This window comes from Festucalex cinctus, chromosome 10, assembly GCF_051991245.1.
Source record: "Festucalex cinctus isolate MCC-2025b chromosome 10, RoL_Fcin_1.0, whole genome shotgun sequence".
NCBI classification, from domain to species: domain Eukaryota; kingdom Metazoa; phylum Chordata; class Actinopteri; order Syngnathiformes; family Syngnathidae; genus Festucalex; species Festucalex cinctus.
Genome location: NC_135420.1, coordinates 6,506,403 through 6,530,466, shown reverse-complemented (window position 1 = coordinate 6,530,466; position 24,064 = coordinate 6,506,403). Strand labels below are relative to the sequence as shown.

Below are 24,064 nucleotides of genomic sequence, written 5' to 3'. Positions count from 1 at the left end.
ATTGACTTGACGCTCATTCTGGCTGATGCTGACGGCTTTGTGAAGCTCACTTTATTTTAGATAAGTACTTATATTTATTTGTGGAGGATTTAAAAAAAAAAAAAATCGAGTTATAAAATCCACTGAGTCATATTGTTTCGTGGTCTTATTCAGGTGTTCCAAGCACTGATTTGTTCTTTGCCTTGAAATGGGCTAAACTTGAAGGCTAAAGAAAAAGCTGTCCAGCGTTACGAACGAAGGATCAAAAGGCAACGAGTATCAGAATTGTGTTCTGGAGTCCTATAAATGAGACAAAATATTAATTTTTTTGTGCCTAGTTTTATACTTGAGTGTCCACATCAGTGTTCATCTTCTCCGAATAAATATTGCATTCTGCATCTGTGTTTTAATACGTGCCGGCCTCACTTGTGTACGCTATAAGTAGCTAAGTAGCTATAGTTGTAGGTCCTATCCTGACAACTGCATATGCTACGTAACATGGCTGCATGTTTCTCCAAGAGTGGATTTCAAAAGAAGAATTGTGTAAGCTCTGATATTCAGTTGTTCACCAGAGAACAGATGCCATTGAAATTCTCACATCACAGGACAGTGACACTGTACTAAAGTCACTGCATTTCCAAAACTAAATAAAGAATAGCATGGTGCTTGTTGACATAATTCCCACATGGAACTAATGATTGTTGAGTGTGTTCGAGGGGGTTTTGGAGTGACGTACTTCCACAGACTTAACTGTAACGCGATAGACCTCCTGCCCTTCCTTTCCTTCGGCACCACAAAGAACACTTCAATGAAGAATAATTATCCAGCTTTGCCCAGGGCTTTGTATTAAATAAGAGTAAATGTCCCCAAAGCAGATGTCTGTGTGGCCAGGAAACGGGTGAGTTGGACGTTTATCATCGTCCCACATATCATATGGGCTTTTAATAATTTGAATTTTGTCGCCAATACATTTATTATGCTTCTCTGTAAACAATGGCCGTTAACTCTTTGACCGCCAAAAACGTTGATAAAACGTTGGTAAAATTACGATGTATACCGCCATAAAAGTGATGTCAACAACATTTATTTATTTATTTTTTTTCAATATATCAGTGGTCAGTGCAACATCCAAGTGCAGCGTAGCCGGGTCAATGAGTTGTGAAATCAAAAACACCCACTAAATATGGCCAGCAGATGGCAGCATTGTATCTCTTTTCAATGGGCTGCCGGTGTTTGGAATTACTCAACTCAACTCAGGTTTATTTAACCTCGCACCGGTAGCTGTTCGGGCCCTAACTAGAGCTGCGAATTACAAAGAAACATGACGCAATCTGAATAAATAGAACATTTTCAAGGCTGACGTGAATGATCAAAGCCTTTGTAACGTTAAACCTAATTTGACAGAGCGTCACTAAACAAAAAATATTAGTATCAAAGTCACTGTTGTGGAGAAAATATATCTTTTCTTTTCAATTTTCGCTCAATGTCACTCAAATTACCTATTTTCAAATGGTGATTACTAAAGAACGGAATAAAGTAGAAACATACTTTTTTTCTAATGAAAGAATGGAATGCGATCTTTCATGTGGTACCCATGTTGTATACGTAGCAAAAGAACACAATATTCTGTTTGCTTCGAAAAATGAGTTAAAATACTCGAAATCCGCTGGCATCTGGGGTTGTTTTTTTGATAACGTGTGGCAGTAAAAGAGTTAAAGTACTTAAAAACTGGCGATTTCGCCCACCAAGTTTATTGTTGTACGTCGCATCTATACAGCGCGGCTGAGCCCGCAATCATTTTCTGCCACTCAACCAACCGCCCATGTGCCAATATTTATCAACAAAGGATCCTCCTACAGCCAAGTTCGCTAAAAAGTTAACCGACAAATTACAGCTGTCCCCGTTCACACGTCATGAAGATGAACTTCCGTGGCACCGACAAAATAAAAATGCCTATACAGAGGTGGGTAGTAACGATTTACAGTTACTCCGTTACATTTACTTGAATAGATTTTTGAAGAAAAAAAAAAAAAGTACTTCTAAGAGCAGTTTTACCACACAATACTATTTACTTTTACTTGAGTAGATTTGTGAAGAAGAAACTTACTCCGCTATATTGGTCTACATATTGGTTACCCGCCACCCCATTCATACATTAGATTTACCGTATTTTCACTGTGTGGGAGCATTTCCGCGGACACGCCCTGGTTGAAGACTGGCAGGCAAAATGAGAACCCAAAAGAGTCCACTGAAAGATGATTTCTTGGTGCTTTCGCTTTAAGAAACTGCCGCGGCAGCGCCGAGCAAGTTGCGCCACAATTTGTGAACGGATTGCACATGCTTGGGCTGATTTTATGATTTGAAGATGCCAGCATTTGCACATCATTTTATCTTCTTGATGACATTGTTTTTAAAACTAAATCAGACTTCATGTTCAAGTAGTTACTCAGTACTTGAGTATTCTTTTCAGTGAATACTTTTTTTACTTGTAGCCCTATTTGAGTGATCTTTTTAATGACTACATTTTACTTTTCCTTGAGAAATATTATTTTGAAGTAACGCTACTCTTACTTGAGTACAATTTTTGGCTACTCTACCCACCTCTGCCTACATATTCCAGCTGTCAGGACAGCTTTATTGTGATGAGGTGCGACAACAACAACAGTACATGCAACTGTGAGCATGTAACATTTTCGTCTGTCAGAGAGCGTATGCCTGTTTATTTCTTCTTAATTTTGCCTAATGTCGAAAACCCGTTGGGCCGACGGTAGGGTTGCCAACTTTCTCATCCCGAAATAAGGGACAGGTGCACGGCACGGTGCCATGGTGGTGTGAGCATGATGTGTGAAATCAGTGTATATTCTGATTAGATTCGAGGCCATCATTATGTAACATCGTACAAAACCTTAAAGAAACCTCAGTTTGCGTCTTTACCTAAAAAAAACAGGTGCAAAAAAAAAAAAATGAAATGCAAAAGAGGAGCGTGACTCACCAAATTTACTTTTCCCATGGAGACTTTTCTTTCTTACAGGTTTATCCATTCTCTCTTCTTAACCGACCGGACAACACTACACATTATTATCATTATTATTATTATTATTATTATTATTATTATTTTCTAGCCACTTCCGCAGTATAAGCCGCTACAACAAATGCACATGAAGATGCCTGTGATTGGCTGACAGGTGCCGTGCTTTGTGACATTGTCGTTTTAGCTGATCTAGGACCTGCAGAATGCGGTTTGCTGTGTTAAGCGCTGATTGCGAAACTTGCCAGCAAGCTAAATTCTTGCAGTATTTGTTCATAAATAGTACGAGAATACATCTTGTATTGTTCCCGCTGATACGTTCGCAGCCGACGTATTAAGATCGGCGTTTAGAGTGTAGGCGACATGAAGCTGTGACGAAACCAGGAAGTGCCTCTCTCTGTCTCTCTCTAGTTGCCTCTCTTACCTTGCACGTTCTTTACATAACGTCACACCCAGTGACTCATTTTATTGGCTACAAGCAACTTCCTTGTTACTTGTCAACCTACGGGAGCAGCCGTGGTCCAAAAATGGCAAAGATGCCGTTTGCTGCAATTCGTGTAAGAATTGAGAATTATTTTACGGGACTTTTGAGGTCCTGTACGGGACATAACAATTTAGCCCAAAAATACGGGGCATCCCGGCTATTACGGGACAGTTGGCAACCCTAGGCAACGGAGAACTGTAAAACCTGGAAATTTGAAGGAGTGGCAGCTAGGATTTAGGAGTGGTGGGCCATCACTCCTAATTGAATGTAGCAGAAACACTACATTATGTCATGTCATCAGGTTGTGACTGTGAAGACAAATTCCTTGTGTGTTTTTACATACTAATTCCGATCCTCATTGTGAATTGTTTCAGATTATTGTGGGAGTGAACTATTAACATCTCCTAGAAAAGTTGAATGGTAGTGCAATGATCCTTTGTTTTTCCCATCTAGCGCTGAACACTCCTGGCCAGGTCTACTCAAGTGCTGGTCTGCCAATGGCCCTGTCCTCTTCCGGAAACCAACCCCAGTACAATCTGCATACCACCCACTCATCACATCAGCCTCCACACCCTCCCAGCAACCCCCAGTACCACAGTAACCAGGGAATGGTCCATAGCAACCAGGTTGTTGTGACAACTCATACCAACCCGCGGCCTCAGAGCGCTCGCTGTCTTCTGCAAACTAAAGGCCAGAAGAGCACTGATGGTTTCCAGGAACAGGTATACTTCCCTTTTCTTCTCATCTGTCTGTCTGAAGCAGCCTCATCAACTGCCATTTTAAAGGTCAGTTTTGAAGGTCAGTTGGCGAGTATGTCGTGATTATTGTTATTGGGTTAGAAAGAATTTTTGTTTTGTCTTATTAGTTGAAATCTGTTACGAAATGCAATTCACTGACACTAACTTCCAAACTCTAAAAGCTTTGTTTATTACTTTTTTCAAATGGATTAAGTAACCATATCGTATTTGGTATTCCTGAAAGTCTGAGTTTTGGTATCCCAACTTTGCAATACCATTTTGCCAATCTGTCATTTGGATATTTTTTTGCCATGATTTCTTTGAGGCTCAAGATCATGTAATAATACTTCTAGAACAGTGGTTCTTAACCTGGGTTTGATCAAACCATAGGGCAGAGGTGTCAAACTCACGTTGGCTCAGGGGCCGCATGGAGGAAAATATATTACCAAGTGGGCCGCGTCGGTAAAATAACGGTACAGTCTTCCCTCGCTATAACGCGGTTCACTTTTCGCGGTCTCGCGGATTTTTTTTTAAGTGCAATTTTGCATATTTTTTTGCAGTAATATACTCATTTTATAACATTTATGAAGTTTTGAACATTATCAATGTTTGAACAAGAGAGAAATGTGAGAACATGTAAATGCCTCAATGAGAAGAGTGTCTAAATTGTGTGGTAGGGGATTTTAGAGCCTTAAAACATTTATAAGAATTGTAAAACATAAAGCTAACTACTTCGTGGATTTCATTTATTGCGGGTATTGTTTGGAACCTAACCCCAGCGGAAAACGAGGGAACATTGTATTACTTTAAAACGATTGCCGTCAATTATACGCAGATTTCTGCTATTTGTGTGCCAGCCCTAAATTACAGAGCTCAATTGTAATCATATTGTTCCAAAAAAATGATACAAATGCAAATGGAACACAGCAACACTGAGTCCTGGATGTGTTAAATCTACCTGTTTTGCATATATATTGTTCCCAGAATGCATTGCGTGGCACAGTTAACGACATTATGACGCTAATCCTTGTCATATCTATTTGTGTTACCAGTAATTGAATTTGTATCGTATTTAACACGTTTGTTGGTCTATGATTAAAATAAATATTTATAATAATAATGCTAATAATAATAATAATAATAATAATAATAATAATAATAATAATAATAATTATTATTATTATTATTATTATTATTTTATTATTATTATTATTATTAAACAAATCGTAACTTTAAGTTGTGTGTAAAATAATGACATTCAGGATCATTCCCCCGTACAAGGACTGCTTGTCAAGTTACAAATTTTATATATTTTGATTGTGGCCGACTGATTAATAGGTCCGACATTACAACTCGTTTTTTTTTTTTTTTTTTTAAACTTTAAACCTGAGTTGAGTTGAGTTGAGTAACAAAATCATCTCGCGGGCCGGATTAAACCCTTTTGTGGGCCTGATCCGGCCCGCGGGCCTTATGTTTGACACCCCTGCCATAGGGGTTCGGTGAGTCAGTCTCAGGGGTTGGGTGGAGGTCAAGACACACACCTGACTCAAAAGAGTTCTAATGATGCGCCCCGCCTGACCATCATTTGCTGGAGATGATCATGCTACATTGCTTGGCATATCTTTGCTGCAGGGAATTTGGTGCGCTCAGTAGTCAACATTAGGGGTTTGTTCGGCTACTGTATATCAATGTGGGCTGCTTTACAATACACATATCGATACGGATGCATCGGAATTGATATCGCATATTAGTTCGTACTAAGATAGGCATTTATGATGCGTTGCTTCTCGCGAGTGCACTTGCACGCAGGAGGAGGAGGGAAGACAGGATGGGACGGAGGTGGAGGAAAGAGGCACACGTGTGCCTTCGCATTTTGTTTGAATTGTTCCTGTGGAATTTCCTGTTCAACTTATCATGCAGTTCGGACGCTGCCTCCCATCTCTCCACTTAACTCTATTTATAGAGCACTTTGAAAACAACCACAATTGTTTTCTAAAGATGAAACCTAAGGGCAGCATATACAATGAAAAGAGCAAAGCCCTCAGAATTGAACGACCATGTATAGTAAGGATTGGGAATTCATATTGCACATATACTTCCGACCACTTTTTTTTTCTTTTTTTTTTGCTCGGCTGAAGAGATTACATTACACTGTAATAAATAAATTACACAACGTATCATCACAACAGCCACAAGTCGACTAGGGCTGGGTATTGCCAACAACCTCACGATCCAATGCGTATCATGATACAGAAGTACCTTACATACCATGATACACATGTATCCCGATACATGGTCTTCAAGGTGATATGTACCCTAATATTTTATATTACATACGTTTGTATTTAAACAGTCATATGTACTGTATACCCAAATGATATTTTTGCATAGGCCGATATATCGGTATAACTCAAAAATATCACTGTATTAAAATTATAGCTCTAAATGTTTGGTATATTTGGGTGAATAAAAACATTTTTTTTTTTTTCATTCAGCACAATATTTCATTTTTAAACAAAGTATAGACCCCTTCAAAGTTTGTAAACAATGTGACGCAATTTAAAGGGTGGGGCTTAGTTGGAGGCAAAAACACCACAGTGGCGTGTGGTTCTAACACCGGTCAGCATATTTTCACAGAAAGTTCACGTCGGAAAGGACGCGGAAAACGGCCACTTGAGTTAATATGTGAGTAAACTGATTAAAAATAGAATAGAATAAACAGACAACAAGCGTTGTTTACTTCTAGCTGCACTTCGTTGCCTCCAGCGGTTGTTTTTGCCTCCAGTAAACGCCGTGACGTCATTGTGACGTAGGCCATGAAGGGGTCCATAGAATATTTGGTACATTAAGAAACATGTACCATGTTCAGTTTAAATAAGTAAGTAAGTAAACATTCTTCTTCTGCCTTGATTTTTCTTAGCAAGATACAGTGTGCTATTTTTGGAACAGAGCACACAACACTTTTTAAGCTGCATGAAGATGCGGAATACAACAACGTTTTCTGAATTCAAGGTGAAGAAAACCCTGTGCACCTTATTCCTGAGGGCTCTCATGGGGAAACAATTGCTCTACTGACTTCCGCTTCCTGCTTCTAGGCTTAATTTTACTATATGTATATTATATGAGTAGGTTTCATGTCATCGAGTGGTTTATTTGAATGTTTTTACCCCCTTCTAAACAAGCCTAAGCCCTTGTTGCCCATTTGAAAATGACTTACATGACTTACATGACTTAGGAACTTGTGCACCGTTGCCATTTGAAAGTTGATTCTGTGATTATAAAAGCAATGGCTCCACGGATGAGGAAAACGGAATGTTGTTGTGAAAAATATTTCCACCTACCCGCGATAAAGATCACAGAGAAATTAATCTGAGAATCTTCATTTGAAATGCGACATCTATCACCTATGCTCAAGTCGTTTCATTTTGTGGACAAAAGGCACTCCACAGCTCCACATCAAACCTGCTTGCTTTGCGACAATTACTGTGGCACAATATTCGCAGGGTGCCAACATCAACATCAGGTATGATTTTTATGTGTATGGGAAACAGGACACTTTAGTATTAAACCTTTGAAATTATTAGAACGGCCGCAGCAATATTTTGTTTGGATTATGGACGCTCAGCATTTGTCATTAAGCTGTAGTGAGCTCTTTTGGAGAGATTTGCACTTGCAGCTGTTGAAGTTGACCTAAGTAGAGATGCTCGCATAAATTTTGGTTCAGATTGATTGCAGCTTATGACATCAAGTGGCATGAAGCTTGTTTTCATCAAGCTAGACTGCCCCGGTCAGTAATGTAGTTAACATGCAGTGGGAAGGAGTACTTTTGGCTGGCCATTACATCTGCATTAAGCTAAAAAAAGACTGTGTCCAACTTCTTCACAAAACACGACAAATGTCATCTGTCATGTGCTGAAGATGTTAGATCCCAAAGCGCAGACACAAATGAGATTTTAACTATTTATTCACATCTAAAGGCGAGAAACAACGAGAGCTGCACACAGGAACAGTCGTAACAGAAGTAATAATTCGACAAAGACACACACTTTTTAGAAGAGTACCACAGACAGTGAATTGAAAAGATTGGTTGTGACTAAGTAAAGGATTAAAGATTGACATCACAAAGCTCATGACATCACATCGCATAAAACCAGATGAAACATAACATAGCGTTTTTCCAGTTGAAACCAGATGCTGGTTACATCAGTTCAAAGCAGACACTTGTTACACAGTACATAACAGATACTTGACCTCACGGTCGTGAACCCAAACTTAACCCTGGCGTGACCCCAGACATGACATATCTTGTTAGGTACTGATTCGCCTTAGAGCTTTTGAGATTTCTAATTGCCTCACGTTGAAGCGACAGAGTTCGGAAAGTAACTGTACATTGTTGCTGGCCTCTTTGTTTATGTCATCCTACTACTCTGCTACATTCGCAGGAAGCTAAAGCTGCAATAATGGGCATTCCCACATTGGTAAAGTCTGTAACGGTCATAGAAAGTGTATTCAAAATGGTTTATACCAGAATTAGGGCACATAATTCCCACAAAGGCTCATGGGGCGTCGGAATAAAGTGGATAGCTATGTGTTAAATTTTCGATGGGGAATCATATTTCATTTTTCAATCAAGAATTGTCCGGGGAATGTGCATTGGAAAATGGTGGGGTTCAGTACCTCAAACAAGGTTAAGAATCACTGTTGTAGAACATGAAAAGTGGTCAGTTCAGGCAATTTCAATGTTGCTGCTCGCAGTTTACTCCCTCCAATTGTCTGTTTCTCCTCTCTTTCTAGTTATGTGTTAGAATAGAGAAGAACCCTGGTCTTGGTTTTAGTATCTCTGGTGGCATCAGCGGTCAGGGGAATCCCTTCAAACCCTCTGACATGGTACGACCCGACCCAGCCTGTCAGGCAACCACAACTTCTCCAGATTTTCCCCAGAGTTGCAATTGAAATGAATATGCTATACAGAAAGTTTTCTGTCTGTCTGTCTGTCTGTCTGTCTGTGTCTGTCTGTGGGCAACGGATATTGCCCTTGTTAAAGTAACGTTTCGAAGTGCAATGTTGCCTTAAAATGCCAGTGTGTAGAAATATTTTTTCAATGTTCAATCATTTGAAAACCCATTATTAATTAAAAATATATATATATGTTCTATCACATCAATGCAAATCTTTTTTCAATATATAATCGTAGGTCTAGCAATCGCTAATTATATTTCATGGGCCATGCCTCATCTTTCAAGAGGATGACATGTTTCACCGCCATCTTTCTGCTAACTGATACCCAAAGGAGACAAACTCAGTGAACATAGTAATTGGTGGTAAGCTTGCAAAGTGTGGTCTCTCTGAGGCACCGTAATGCATTTGCTTCAAAATGCACATGCTAGGTTGTTGCATTATATTTGCGCACCACTAGATGGCAAAACAATTCTACACACTGTCCCTTGAATCATAATGATTGATTGATTTTGAATTTGCCCGTTTAAAGTAGCACTAAGGAACTTTTGAGACCCACCACAAGGCCTGGTTTCAGAAGGGGGTTTCGGTAACCCACATTGCACATTTATTATTATTATTATTATTATTATTATTATTATTATTAATGTATCAATTTATTTTTTTTTTTTATAAAATAGTTGACTTGAAAATTCATGAACAACTTGTTGGGGATGGGGTGTGTAGCCAGCGACAGTGGATCCCGAAATACGCAGACCAAGGAAAGGATGATCAAGAATTTATTCCACAGAGATACGCGGAAACAAATCAACCGAAAACTAGTGTTGTTCCGATACCGTTTTTTGGCCCCAGATACCGATACCCAGCTTTGCAGTATCGGCCGATACCGATACTTGAGTTTTTATTTTCCTCAACATGAAAAAGCTGTCCTGCTATTGCTTCAGAGCATTCAGGGGCCAATAGGATATCTTAGATCGGCATGCAGTGAACATGTCACATATCAGTGAATGTCGTGCACGAGCAAGACACAAAGAACTGCATCCAAAATCCTATATTAGCGTTGGAATTAATGGTATCGGCATGTTACTTGTGAGTACTCAACGATACCGATACCACTGTTTTAATGCAGTATCGGCACCTACCAGTATCGGTATCGGAACAACACTACCGAAAACCTGGTCAGACAGCCAGTACAAAAGAACCAAAAACACTTGCAAAAGGCAAGGAGAGAAGTAATCATTAACAAAAAACACTTGCTTACAAAAGGCAAGGAATCACAGCAAATATTATGCAACACGGAAATAGAAAGTTCAACTTAGAATAACGTGGCCAAAAGCGCACACGTAAAAGGTACCACTACAAGTCTAGGTGAGAAAACGTAAAATTAAAAATCAAACAACTACAACAAAGGGTGACGTAGTAAATTGAAGACACGTGAAAAGACTATGAAAGGCTATGAGAACGCTAGAATAGACACTTGGCTGCACGGCAGTGTGCAAGATGAAGAATCTGGCAGTAGTCAGTGGTGGCGCAGTGGCTGTTATAGTCCATGAGGACAGGTGTGGTCGTTATGGAGGGAACACCAACCAATCACTTGGGTGCTGGAATGGAATAAACATTATAAGAATAATTTAATTTATTAATAACTTCATTAAGAATGTTTTGCGTTTTTTTTCCCCTTTTTGTTTTTATAAAACTGTTAACTTGAAAATTCATGAATAACAAAATTTGTTGAATTTTAGTTACAAAGCTTTTACATACTGGTGTACTATTAACCATTAAATAAAATGAAAATAATAATTACCAATGATGTTAATAGGCCAGCTGTGGCATAAGCCTAACATGAATTGTGGGCTAATAAATTTGTTCAGCTCTACATATTATTGGCATTTGTGCTTATTTGTGTTGTATCTACAAGTATATTAAGTAAGCACACAAGTAAGTTGTGTTATTTGAACATTTTCCAAACATTTTCTACTTTTCGACTTTGAATTTGCACTTGTCTGCCTGTTTCAGGCCCCTACTGCTACATTCTTTTTCTCTTTTCTTTTCTTTCCTTTTTTTTTTTGAAGTTTGAAGTTTGAAGTTTATTGAACATGTAAACATAACATATAAACATAAACAAATAGCAAGTAAAAATTAAGAGAAAGAAAGGAAAGGAAAAAAAATCATAACAATCGTTAGAAATTGTTTACATGTCCAAAAGGAGTAGGAAGAAGTTAAAAACTTATATAATCCTACCCCTTATTCTTTACATTTTATTTCAAACAGTAATTGCGCACAATGCAACAATACATCATCGTACTCGCACATACAACCCTCATCACCCTCACAATGGAATCAAAAGAACATTTAATTTCATTTCTGCAATTGTACCGGTTCACGTCTGATCCAAATAATACTCTTGAACTTTATTTTTGAATTTTTTTTAAAACTCAACGATTGACTTGCATCTTTTCAGCTCATTACCAAAACTGTTCCACAAATGCACACCTCTTACAGTACACACACCTTTGCTTAATATTTGTTCTTGCTTTGGGTTTTTTATAGACACTTGTACCCCTTATCTCATAAGGACTGTGTCTAATTTCAAATAGCTTCTGAATACTGTGGCAGAGTAGATTCAGGGAAACAAAGTGTGGCTGCTGTTGACAGCTAATTTTGGAAGGTTGTCGCGTTCAGGATGTGGAGTCCAAATTTGTCAGGTTTTGTTGCTGTTAATTTTGATGTTAAAAACTGAAGAAACAGCTTGTCCTTGAAAATATCTGAAACACTAACTTTGCCTAAATTTAAATTATGTAATGATTATAATAGATAGATAGATAGATAGATAGATAGATAGATAGATATTATGAATTGTAATTATGTGACTGCTGCGAAGCAAAACAGGCACATATTACTATCCTTGAAAACGGCCCCGGCGTTTATTATAGCGGAATTTTTCAGAAAAAATGCGTCCCGAACCGTTGAACGTGCCGGCACAAATGAGCTATCAAAAGATGCGGCTCGATCTGACTCGGCGCGAAACCATTTTTTTGGGGGGGAATTCCAAGTTACCATGGCGAAACAATTAAAAAAAAAAAAACGCTAAAAAGTCCCATAGGAATAAATGGAGAAGGGGGGGGGGGGGGTGTGGGGGGCACAAATTAAGCACCTTTTTCCAAGCCACGCTGCGCGCACATACATTTACCGAAGTTAAAGTTAGCATGCTACCGCTAGCTTAGTATGCTAATGCTAATGTTAAGTTAACAAACTAATGCTAGCTTAGCATGCTAATGTTAAGTTAGCATGCTAATGTCAAGTTAGCATGCTACTGCTAATGTTAAGTCAGCATGCTGCTAGTTTAGCATGCTAATGCTAAATTAGCACACTAATGCTAAGTTAGCATATTAATGCTAATGCTAATTTAGCATGCTAATGCTAACTTAACAACAATAGCATTAACAATAGCATGATAACTTAACATTAGCATGCTAACTTAGCATTAGCATGTTAAGCTAGCATTGGTAAAGTTAGCTTAGCATGCTAATGCTAGCTTGCTGACTGATTGAGAGGTAAAGTACACCAACATATGGCAAACTGTTTAGTGCATTCGGCTTTCCACCTTGCAAGAGTCAGCAGTCACATCCAAAATTTCCGCGGAAATTTTTCTAGTGTTAGTCTATGATGCTAGTTATAAAATTGTTAACGTGGTTTTTTTTTTCCTAGTCAAATTTGGGTCATGGATGTTTCTGTGATTATAGTTTCCCTAATTCCCCTCCTCTTTCAGGAGCTGTCCATCAATTTTGTTCTGTGTTTTAAGACAGTTTTTGATGCAACTGTTAACAGAGGAAATACAGTATTTTGCCACGTCAATATCTTTGTCATGCTTTGTGCCTTTTGTGCCATACATGTGTGACTAACGCTTCACAACTTCACCTGTTAATAAGCGTATTTGTAAATTTATTATGTACAGTGAGCTCCATATGACACCATGAGGAAAAGTCATTCCGTTTCCTCTGTGCTTAAATGTGAACTAAAATTAAACACAGTATCCTTTTTCTGTGTACACAGTTGACAACAAATGACATCATTGCAATATCAAATTGAGAACATTCAGAAACACCTTTATGAGGCTCACTGTTCAAATGCCAGTGTTATAAGTGAACTAATACTTCCGAAACTTGCAACTTTTGTGCAGTGTATCTGTACGTGTTACTGTTTACTTTGTTTGTTGGTGCTATAGTACTGTTACGGAGTATAGTTCTTTATCATCTGGCATCCCCCCTATGTGGCCCATCTCTCACTCGTATGTTCAACAGGTGCACAACCAGTTGAAGCACATTGAGCTGATATAGCGACATTGTCACGCACTGTGTTAAAAAGCATCTTTCACCAAGATGTGAAAAGATGTTGGTGTTTTTATAATCTCTGCCTTGGGTTGTTTCAAGAAAATATGGGACTGTTTATCTTCTGCCCTCCCACTACCTTATCCTTTGCCCAATAGAGTACCCATTTCACACCTATTGCTCTCTCCTCATTCTACTGTATATTTGGTGCATCTATTTATTATCTTTACATCTACTCTTAAGTCTTTATCTGTTCACTGGTATTCAGAAAAACATTTTGGAGTTACTTTATGCAGTAAAGTGAAAGAAATTTAAGAGCACAAATAACTGGGACTAATTGCTTCTCAATAGACGTATCTGCATGCATCTCTAGAATCAGAATGAAGAGAATGCATTTTAGCTGCCCTTGACAGGCTATTTTCTTGGGGAGGGGGTAGATATAAAAATGAGAATAAGAAAGGCAAAGATTCTAAACCATCGTGTCCCTGTGTTGTCCTAACGTTGTATCATTTTGACTTATAGGGTATCTTTGTTACTAGGGTACAGCATGACGGGCCCGCTGCGTCAACCCTGCAGCCTGGAGACAAGATACTACAGGTAACACCTCTCACTCAGCAACAGATGGACCAGCAACAACCATGTTCTCCTTCCCTCTCATAAGCCAGCCCCCAACCACCCCCAAACACTTTCCCTTTCATTCAAACAAGAGACTGACATATATTGATTTTTTTTTTTTTCACTCATACAGTGTAACTACAAAATAGAAACACTGCTGGTAAAATATTGCCCTTTTTTATGATACAAAAAAAATATATGAAAATAAAACAATGCACATCTTTGCAAATCCTTTTCAATATATATTATATTCAGTTGAATACACTATGGGGTGTATTCACTAAGAATGCGCTGCGTCCGGTAATAGTGCGAAATATTGCACCACAACTGCACCCGCAGTCTGTGCCCAGTTACCCACCTATTCACAAAGGATATTGCTCTAATCATATACCGGCCAAACACGCCCACAAAACTGACAGCTTGGAGCAAATTTGCACCTGGATTTGCGCCAAGAACATGGTTGTTATAGTAACAGTTGCGAGAAAGATGACATTATCAGAAAGCGAGGCTGGACCGAGAGTTTAGAGCGCCATTAAGCAGTACAGAGCAGAGAAGACGACAACGCCTTTATTCATTCATAAAGTGCAAATTATTGGTGCGATTGTTTTTTAAAAAAATATATTTTCAGAGGTTGGCGTGGGCGTACAGTATGCATCTGGCATGTAAAAATGATCATAAAATGCCTCCCCACCACTGCCGATCAGCCCGGGTCACGTTATATGTCCTAAACCAACATAGAAAAAATTCGTGCACCGTACCACATGCACTGCTGTCATGATCCCGTGATCGAGGTTGTGGCAGGTGAATACATGCTTTCCATGAATGCCACACAAACTCCATGTGGCTATTTGCCCTGGCGTGAATTAGACGCTTCATATTAATGAGTCTCATTTGCATTGGGGTGGGCATATTTTGTGTCAAATGTATGCAAACTACCTAATTTACATACGCGCAAATAACACCGGCGCACCGTGGCGGAATCTGGTTGGCAGCGCACTTAGTGACGGATTTCCTCATCTGCGCGTGTGCAATGAATTAGGTAATCCCGGATTGCTCCATTTTTACCGGTTAGCGCCGTGCAAAGGCGACGCAAACCTTTAGTGAATAGGCCCCTACATATTTTAATGATCAGATGAAAGGGTTTTTTGTTTGTTTGTTTGTTTGTTTATTTGCCTGTTTTTTGTAAATATTCTCTCAGCGGAATGGTGGCTGATTGGTTAGGACGTCCGCCTCCCAGTGGTGTGGATGTGAGATTTAGTCCGGGCTTCGGCCTTCCTGGTTGGAGTTTGCATGTTCTGCCCATGCCTGCGTGGGTTTTCTCCGGGTACTCCGGTTTCCTCGCACGTTCCAAAGACGTGCCATCCATCCATCCATCCATCCATCCATTTACTACCGCTTATCCGAGGTCGGGTCGCGGGGGCAGCAGCTTTAGGAGGGAAACCCAGACCTCCCTCTCCCCAGCCACTTCAACCAGCTCCGCCGGCGGGATCCCAAGGCATTCCCAGGCCAGCCGAGAGACATAGTCTCTCCAGCGTGTCCTGGGTCGTCCCCGGGGCCTCCCGCCGGTAGGACATGCCCGGAACACCTCCCCAGGGAGGCGTCCAGGAGGCATCCGAACCAGATGCCCGAGCCACCTCAGCTGGCTCCTCTCAACGCGGAGGAGCAGCGGCTCGACTCTGAGTCCCTCCTGGATGACCGAGCTTCTCACCGTATCTCTAAGGGAGAGCCCGGACACCCTGCGGAGGAAACTCATTTCGGCCGCTTGTATCCGGGATCTTGTTCTTTCGGTCACGACCCACAGCTCGTGACCATAGGTGAGGGTTGGAACGTAGATCGACCGGTAAATCGAGAGCTTTGCCTTTTGGCTCAGCTCTTTCTTCACCACGATGGACCGATACAGAGTCCGCATCACTGCAGACGCTGCGCCGATCCGCCTGTTGATCTCCCGCTCCATCCTACCCTCACTCATGAACAAGACACCAAGACACCAACAAAGACGTGCATGGCAGGTTAATTGAACGCTCCAGATTGTCCCTCGGTGTGAGTGTGAGTATGGATGGTTGTTTGTCTCTGTGTGCCCTGCGGTTGGCTGGCAACCAGTTGAGGGTGCCCGACGACAGCTGGGATAGGCTCCAGAGCCTTGTGAGGAAGACGCGGTTCGAAAGATGGATGGATGGAAGGATGGATGGATATTCTCTCATTTTGAATTTGCTACCTGAAATATTTCCCAAAAAAGCTGGGACACTGACAACAAAAGACTGGGAAACTGGAGGATTAAAAAAAAATGTTTGGAACATTCTCATCTGAACAGTTTAATTGGACCCCCTCCCCCAACACCCCGAGCAAATAGTACAACAGTTTAGGAACAACATTTCCCAATTAACAATTGCAATAAATTGAAAGATTTCCAAACGATTAAGAGAATCTAGGAAACGTGTGAGGGGAGGGAGGGGCTGCGGTGGCTTGGCTGATTAATAAACTAAGGCAGGGGTGTCCAATCATTTCGCTAAAAGGGCCAGATTTGTTGAGGTGAAAATTTATGAGGGCCCAACCCTTCATTCCAGTTGTTTTAATTTTTCATTGTGTTTATTCGCTGTCACCTCATCATAGTTCGCAACTTCACGTTTTGTCTAGTCGTGCCTCTTGATATTTAATTCCTTAAAACCAGCCGACAAATGTTTTGTATTTCAGAAAGAAAAAAAAAGAGCCAATTTCCACTCAACATAGAAGTGACGGCAGTCTCCATTTTGGAAATGGGCTGAAAAGGGTCACACAAGGGTCATGCAGCTTTGGGTGCATTTGGAAATTCACTCTTGACGCCTAATACGAGTGAGAATGGTGCGTTCGGAAGGGCAGAGTGGGCTTGGAATGTATTTCCGAAAGCACCCAAGAGCGTGTCCACAGGTTTGTTGACATCTTTTGGCGAAATATAAATTTTTTTGTCAACAGTGCTGACTGTCCACACATTATTAATTTTATGCCAGAGGCTACGGGTCAGTGGAAATTTGAACACGGCCCGGAATAAGACCATCATCCCTCCCCCGGACACACAGCTGCAGTGTCCTTGAGCAAGAAACTGATACCCAAATTTCTCCCTGGGTGCTTAAAGGGATTACTTTACTTATTTAGCCATTTTTGGCAGTCAAACATGAATATTTAACCTATAATAAATTTGATACTTTCATTATTTTTTACGTACAATTAGTACCTTTAAAAACACATTTTGCAACTTGCTGTCGACTGAAAATGACATCACAAGGGCTCAGGTAACCAATCACAGTTCAGCTTGTGAATGTCACATGACCAAACCTAGAAAACAGGTGAGCTGTGATTGGTTACCTGAGCCCTTGTGATGTCATTTTTAGTCGACAGCAAGTTGCAAAATGTGTTTTTAAAGGTACTAATTGTACGTGAAAAATAATGAAAGTATCAAATTAATTACAAACAAAACATTAACTTTTAATTTTTATATTGGGCTAAATAAGTGAAGTATCCCTTTAAGCGGCCCCCTTCTCCATTGGGTGCTCAGAGGTCAAATTAGGGTACACGTGTACATGACAAAACAACGAGGATATTCTTCTACAAAACTTCAATAATTAACAGGATACTTGACTCATTGAGCAATATTCAGCAGTATAAAGTTAATATTTTGTCCAGAATTATTTTTTTCTGTTTTCTGGATTTGGTCAGAAAAGTGAGCCATGATTGGTCGTTACCTGTTTCCTCAGCACAGGTGATGTCATCTTCAGTCAACAGAAAGTGGAAAATTTAGTTTTAAAGTGTTACTTGTTCATGAAAAATAATGAAGTTATCACATAAATTATAGACAAAATATTACTGTTGTAAAGGGCTCAACGAGTCAAGTATCCCTTTAATGTCCGTAGCTTCCAAATCCTTATTGCGTATACCAAAGTCCGAACATTCAATCGGAAAATTCATCAGGTAGAACATTAATTCAATATGTAGTCTTTGTAGTGTATTTAATTGAACGTATATATTGAAATGGATTTGCAAAACATTAAATTGTTTTATTTACATTTTATACAATGTGGGGTTTGCATACTATAATAAAGTAGCAACTATATAATTTTTTTTTTTACAAAAATCTAGCTGTAAATGTGCAGACTCTATAATAGGGGTGTCCAAACTTTTTCACATACAGAAAATCAGAAGGACGCAAGGGCCACATAATGTTATGAAAAGAAATTGTGTTTAGTCCTAAAAATTGTACAAATAATTTAATTGTGCTTTTGCATATTTAGAAAAATGCTACAGTATATATATATATACAAATTTATTTGTAATATGTCAGTCAGGTTATTATAGTGTTGGAATTTTTCATTTTAGTTAATTTTTATTAGTTTTCAGGGTGGTTCTGTTAGTTTTTATTAGTTTAGTTCTTTTAAAAAAAATGGTTAGTTTTAGTTTAGTTTGTTAGTTTCAGTATTATTAGGTTGTTGTTTTTTTTTTTAATGTGTATTACTTGTGCGCAATATTTAAAAAACACCATGGGTGTGACGTCATCTGAAGGTGCTTTTCTATTGGCTGCTGCTAGATGACGTCACTTCTGTGTGACATACTTTCAAACGTCATTATTCTGGTTTATATCGAAATAAATCTACTAAAAATCACATTTAAAATCATCCCCAAAGGCTCATGCATTAATTACCAAAGACTAAAACGAAGGACATGTTTGGGATAATTATAGTTAGTTTTAGTTTTGTAACCATAAAATGTAGTTTCAGTTAGTTTTCATTTTTTAAAACGCATTTTCGTTTTTATTTTATTTCTGTAACAATATTGTTTTTTTAATTTTAGTTTTTTCATTAGTTTAAATTAACGAAAATAACCTTTAATGGTATCTGTTTTTCAATACCCTCCCTTCTTACTTTGACCATCTCCAAACATTTTTGTTTTGTTTATTTTATTTGAACTGAGTCAAATGCCATTTTTAGTATATGTCGCGGGCCACTGAAAAATGGACGGCGGGCCGCAAATGGTCCCCGGGCCATAGTTTGGACACCTCGGCTCTATAACTGATACTGAACTTTCTTTCAAGAGATTATCTTCTCCTTTGAATCGTAATCTTATCAGCATAGCACATCTCATCTTAGAAATATTTGCCCACTCTTTGTGGCACGAAATCGTGAGGGCATTAGCACACAGATCTTTAACTTCTCCTCTTCACTTCTTCAACTGTAGTGTTTTTGTTCCAGATAATAAAACTATCACTATCTCGATGTTCAATCCCCTTCTTCCCCACCCTCCTTCACGATTGTTGAAATCATCTTAAATGTCCTTTTTTTGTCTTTTTACCCCTTCCTTCTCTTTCAACAGCATGTGTGTAGATCCTCCACTTTTCTCTCTTTTCCCCAACAGTGATGTTTACTGAGCTAATGATGGCAGTGACCCTCCATCCTTCCACAAACACACAAATAGACATAAGGAAAACTGCAATGCTCATATCTATCCATGCATGCGCACACACATGCTGCTTACTGTGCTGCGTGTTTGCCTTGCAGGCTAATGGACATAATTTTTTACACATGGAACATGAGACAGCCGTCTCTCTGCTGAAGAGTTTCCAAAGGATGGTGGACTTGGTGGTTCTGAGAGACAACAGCAACCCCTAAAAAATACCTTAGAAACAAAATGAGCAAACACATCACTTCTGTGCTTGTCACCACCCTTAACCACTCTACTGCCCTCTTCTGGAGGCTGGTGGAACTGAAAAAACATCTTTTTAGGGGATTGCAGACTTTTTTCTTTTTTTTTTAATTGCCTATTGCTGGACTATAGGCAAATATGTGTGCCAAATCGCATAAGGATATCGGCTATCTGTCCAGAGACGAGGGGACCTGGTAAATTCCGGAAGGACGACCACCACAGGGCTGCTCCAATTTGGATTTTGTGTTTTGAGTTATTAATTTGTCAAACTGATTAGTCAGTCTCTTTTGTTTGGTTGGTAACTCAAATTCTGTGACATATTTTTGAGAAAACATAACACACATGCACCACTTTATATCTTTTTGTTTTCAGTTAATCTGATTTATTTCTCATAAATGTATTCTGTACTGCTTTTGTCCATTCCAGACTTCTGCCTCTAGTGTACAGAAATGAACATTTAGAAAGATAAAATGTCTGCCTTGTGTACATACATTGAGCTGCAGCTTTCTGGAGCCTGAAACAGTTTTCTTCATATTGATTTTGAAACCACAATTTCGGTTATGTCTTTGAGTATGAGTTTCCTGATGGGCGTGATTGTGTTTTCCTATTTAAGCTCAGTCACTGCGACTTTTTTGTTTGTTTGTTTAAAGAACTGCCTGCTGTGCTAGATGAGAGCTAAAGCAATATGAACATTTTTGAGCCGTTGTCCATTGAGTTTTCCAGCAGAATCGAACTTGTCCTGCAGTGCCATCTAATGAGCAACTCGAGCTAATGTTTACACATAATAGAATGCATAACATAGTATATGCAGTGCTGCATCCATTCTATTAATTTCGGACGGAATTCAGATGCACTTGTAAAATAAGCTAGACTCTCATAAACAGATGCATTTTATACGTAATGTTTGTGCCACATTTTGAACATTTTGTAGTGTTTTCTACAGTTTTCTCAACATATCTTTTTTTTTATTTTTATTTATTTTATTATTATTATTTTTTTTACAATTTATAGTATATGATAAACACAGCATGCGCTCAAGTCACTTTTTATTGTTAACTGGGCACGTTTGCATTGTGGCGTCTCAGCTCTGCAGCGTACTGCAGAGAATTATGTTCTATATTTGGTCCAGTGCAAGTCCTTTCATCCTCCCAACTGATATTTATACAGGCCCAAAATACCAGAAGTTACATTTTTGCGGCCCACATCTGGTCTACCCACAGGGCCAGAGGCGGCATGGCTTCAGTGGGTGGGGCAACTGTCTGCGTGCATATTACACAAAACCATGGCTCTTCCCTGCTCACAAGACCATTGCAGTAGGTTTATTTCAATGTGAGCTATTGGAATAACTGTCGTTATAGTGATGTGAAGACTAACTAAAATGGTAAATTCACACCTCAAGTGATGCTCCACAAATCCCCCCCAACCAGATATTCATAAACAAATGCTTTACCAACGCCACACAGAGCATAACCAGGCTCTGATAGCTGTCCAGCAATTCAACAACAGCAATCCTTGCGGTCCTAGACCAGGGGTGTCCAAACCTTTTTATTTGAGGGCCACATCCAGAAAATCAGAAGGACGCAAGGGCCACATAATGTTATGAAGAGAAATTGTGTTTAGTCCTAAAAATTGTACAAATAATGTATTTGTGCTTTTGCATATTTAGAAAAATGCTACAGTATATAAACCAATTTATTTGTAATATGGCAGTAGGGTTATTAAATGTTTTGGAATTTTTCATTTTATTTATTTTTTTTAGTTTTTTTTTTTTTTTTAATTTAGTTTTAGTTTTGAGGGTGGTTCTGTTAGTTCTTTTTAGTAGTTTTAGTTATTTAATAAATGCTTAGTTTTAGTTTAGTTTCAGTATTAGTTTTAGTTGAAAAACATGTATTACTTGTGTGCAATATTTAAAAAAACACCATGGGAGCGACGTTATCTGAAGGTGCTTTTCTATTGGATGCTGCTAGATGACGTCACTTCTGTATGACACACTTTCAAACGTCATTATTCCGGTTGATTTCAAAATAAATCTACTAAAAATCACACCAAATACTAAAAGGACATTTTTGCTAAAATTTTAGTTAGCTTTGTATACATAAAATGTAGTTTCAGTTAGTTTTCGTTTTTTTAAAATAGCATTTTCGTTTTTATTTTATTTTGTTCATAAATAGTTTTTTGAATTTTAGTTTGTTATTTCATTAGTTTTAGTTAACTAAAATAACCTTTAATGGCACTTGTTTTTCGATACCCTCCCTTCTTACTTTGATCATCGCCAAACATTTTCGTTTTTGTTTATTTTATTTGAACTGAGTCAAATGCCATTTTTAGCATGTGTCGTGGGCCACTGAAAAATGGACGGTGGGCCGAAAATGGCCCCCGGGCCATAGTTTGGACACCACTGTCCTAGACAGCTTCGGATCACTCCATTGCGCAAGCAATGACTCCCATTACACTGTGATCATGGTCGAGGACCACTGAAGTTGGGGGAAGCTGCAAGTACATGTTCCACACTGATCTTTAACTCATTCACTGCCAGCCCAGTAAAAATGGATCTTAGACGTGTATAGCCCTCAATGGCACAATGAGTTAAAACAAAACAAAACAAAACAAAACACTGTATTCTTAATACAGCATAGGCAGGACAAAGTAACATGACTGAGCGCACTTCAGATTAGCTGAAATGAAAAAGAAAAAAAATGCAGACATTTCAATGTATGGTCACAGGTTTTGTCATCTATGTACTTTATAAGCTCTAACAATATTTTGTTTTAGTATGAGTGTCATGCCGTGATCGTTATGTTTCAAGATGTTTCCAGTCATTTAAGTTTGTGGCATGACATGGCACAGTTGAGTTATATGGCTGGAGAGACACCCGCCAACACAACCTAATTCTAAAAAGTCTAAAAATATGAACGGTATTATGATGCAAAGAGAGAAAAGGTTTGATAATTAAATTATTTTTTACTACATGTTTCAGGTAATGATTTCTAAATATACTGCTATACCTTAGCTTTGCTCAAAAGTGGTGATATTTTCTAATGACTCTTATAACAATGTTATAGATGAAGGTACGCACAGTATGACTTGGAAACTTAAACATGAAATATCCAAAAGTGTACAAAATGTATTTCTACTGTAATTGTAACTAATGTTCTACAAATATATATTATATATATATATATATATATATATATATATATATATGTATATGGTTATAAAAAGTTTTTTATGTGATAAGCATACATAAGAGCTGAGACGGTTTTTCTGTACATACAATAGCTGTGAAAGATATCAAATTGAAAATGACTCCTCCTAATTGTGAATGTACTCATGCTTTCTGCAGTATACACTTACTCGACTTGAATGCTGCTTATTCTGTTGTGTGGCAAAAAAGTAATTTCACCTCCGACGAGAGAAAGATGCTCTTAAAGTAGGACTGTTTTTAACAACAGTTTATGGCACTGGTAATTTATATATTTATTTATTTATTCATTTGTTTATTTATTTATTTATTTGCAAATGCAAGTTCAAATCCTTCCACTTTTAATTTTCAATATTTATGAAGAGAATTGTAACTGCCGACGAAGTGTGTGCGTGCGTGTGTATGTATGTATGTATATATACACACACCGTATAATATATATATATATATATATATATATCGTGTTTAGAATGCATTTTGCAGATGCTGTCTGTACATACTATTTAAGATACAGTTTTTACAACAAAAAAAAAAACTACGTATAAAATTGAAAACATGCTGTGCAGCAATTATTCTGAAGCTATTTTGGGCTTTGGAATGTACATTTTTTTCAATATATAAGAAGTGTTTTGAATAATGTACTAAAGTCTCTATTGTACAAATAAAAAATGTCACTATTGGTAATCTGTGTCTTTCTAGTGCAGCTGTGTTCTTTCTACCTGCTCTGCTCATTTTTGTTTTGTTTTACAGTAAGAAATAAGCATGAAAGGTCACTTATGAAATAGAGCCGGTCAGTGGGTGACGCTATTAAGAACACATAAATTAGGTACAATAATTCAGGAAAACGAAGAAGGTAAAATAATTGTATAAAAAAAAAAGGAAGAGAGGGATTATGTTGACCTTTTTCTTGGTGGATTTAAGTTAGTGGTTTCAATCATCTTGACAGCTGCTTCCTTGCTTCATCTGTCTGTATTCATCCAAGATTATTGTCTTATGTCGCAAGACAAATTGTGTAGGTTGTCATATTGTTACCATAGAAAATCACTTGTCACACTCAGCTGGTATTAT

At 38.4% G+C, this 24,064-nt stretch overlaps 1 protein-coding gene across 14 annotated transcripts in view; it reads left to right on the top strand.

Annotated features, from left to right (window-relative positions):
• Positions 1–23,680, top strand: part of lrrc7 (leucine rich repeat containing 7) — a 186,322-nt gene extending 162,642 nt beyond the window's left edge. For 9 of the 14 annotated variants that reach the window (XM_077533314.1, XM_077533313.1, XM_077533312.1 and 6 more), the window contains 4 exons: positions 3,945–4,213; positions 9,023–9,115; positions 14,035–14,109; positions 19,650–23,680. In XM_077533314.1, coding sequence (XP_077389440.1) covers positions 3,945–4,213; positions 9,023–9,115; positions 14,035–14,109; positions 19,650–19,760 — 548 coding nt within the window. In that variant the 3' untranslated portion in view covers positions 19,761–23,680. Of the gene's footprint in view, positions 1–3,944; positions 4,214–9,022; positions 9,116–14,034; positions 14,110–19,464 lie in introns of all 14 variants that reach the window. The other 5 variants (XM_077533323.1, XM_077533321.1, XM_077533319.1 and 2 more) reach the window with 5 other exon arrangements.
• Positions 23,681–24,064: the final 384 nt, after the last annotated feature.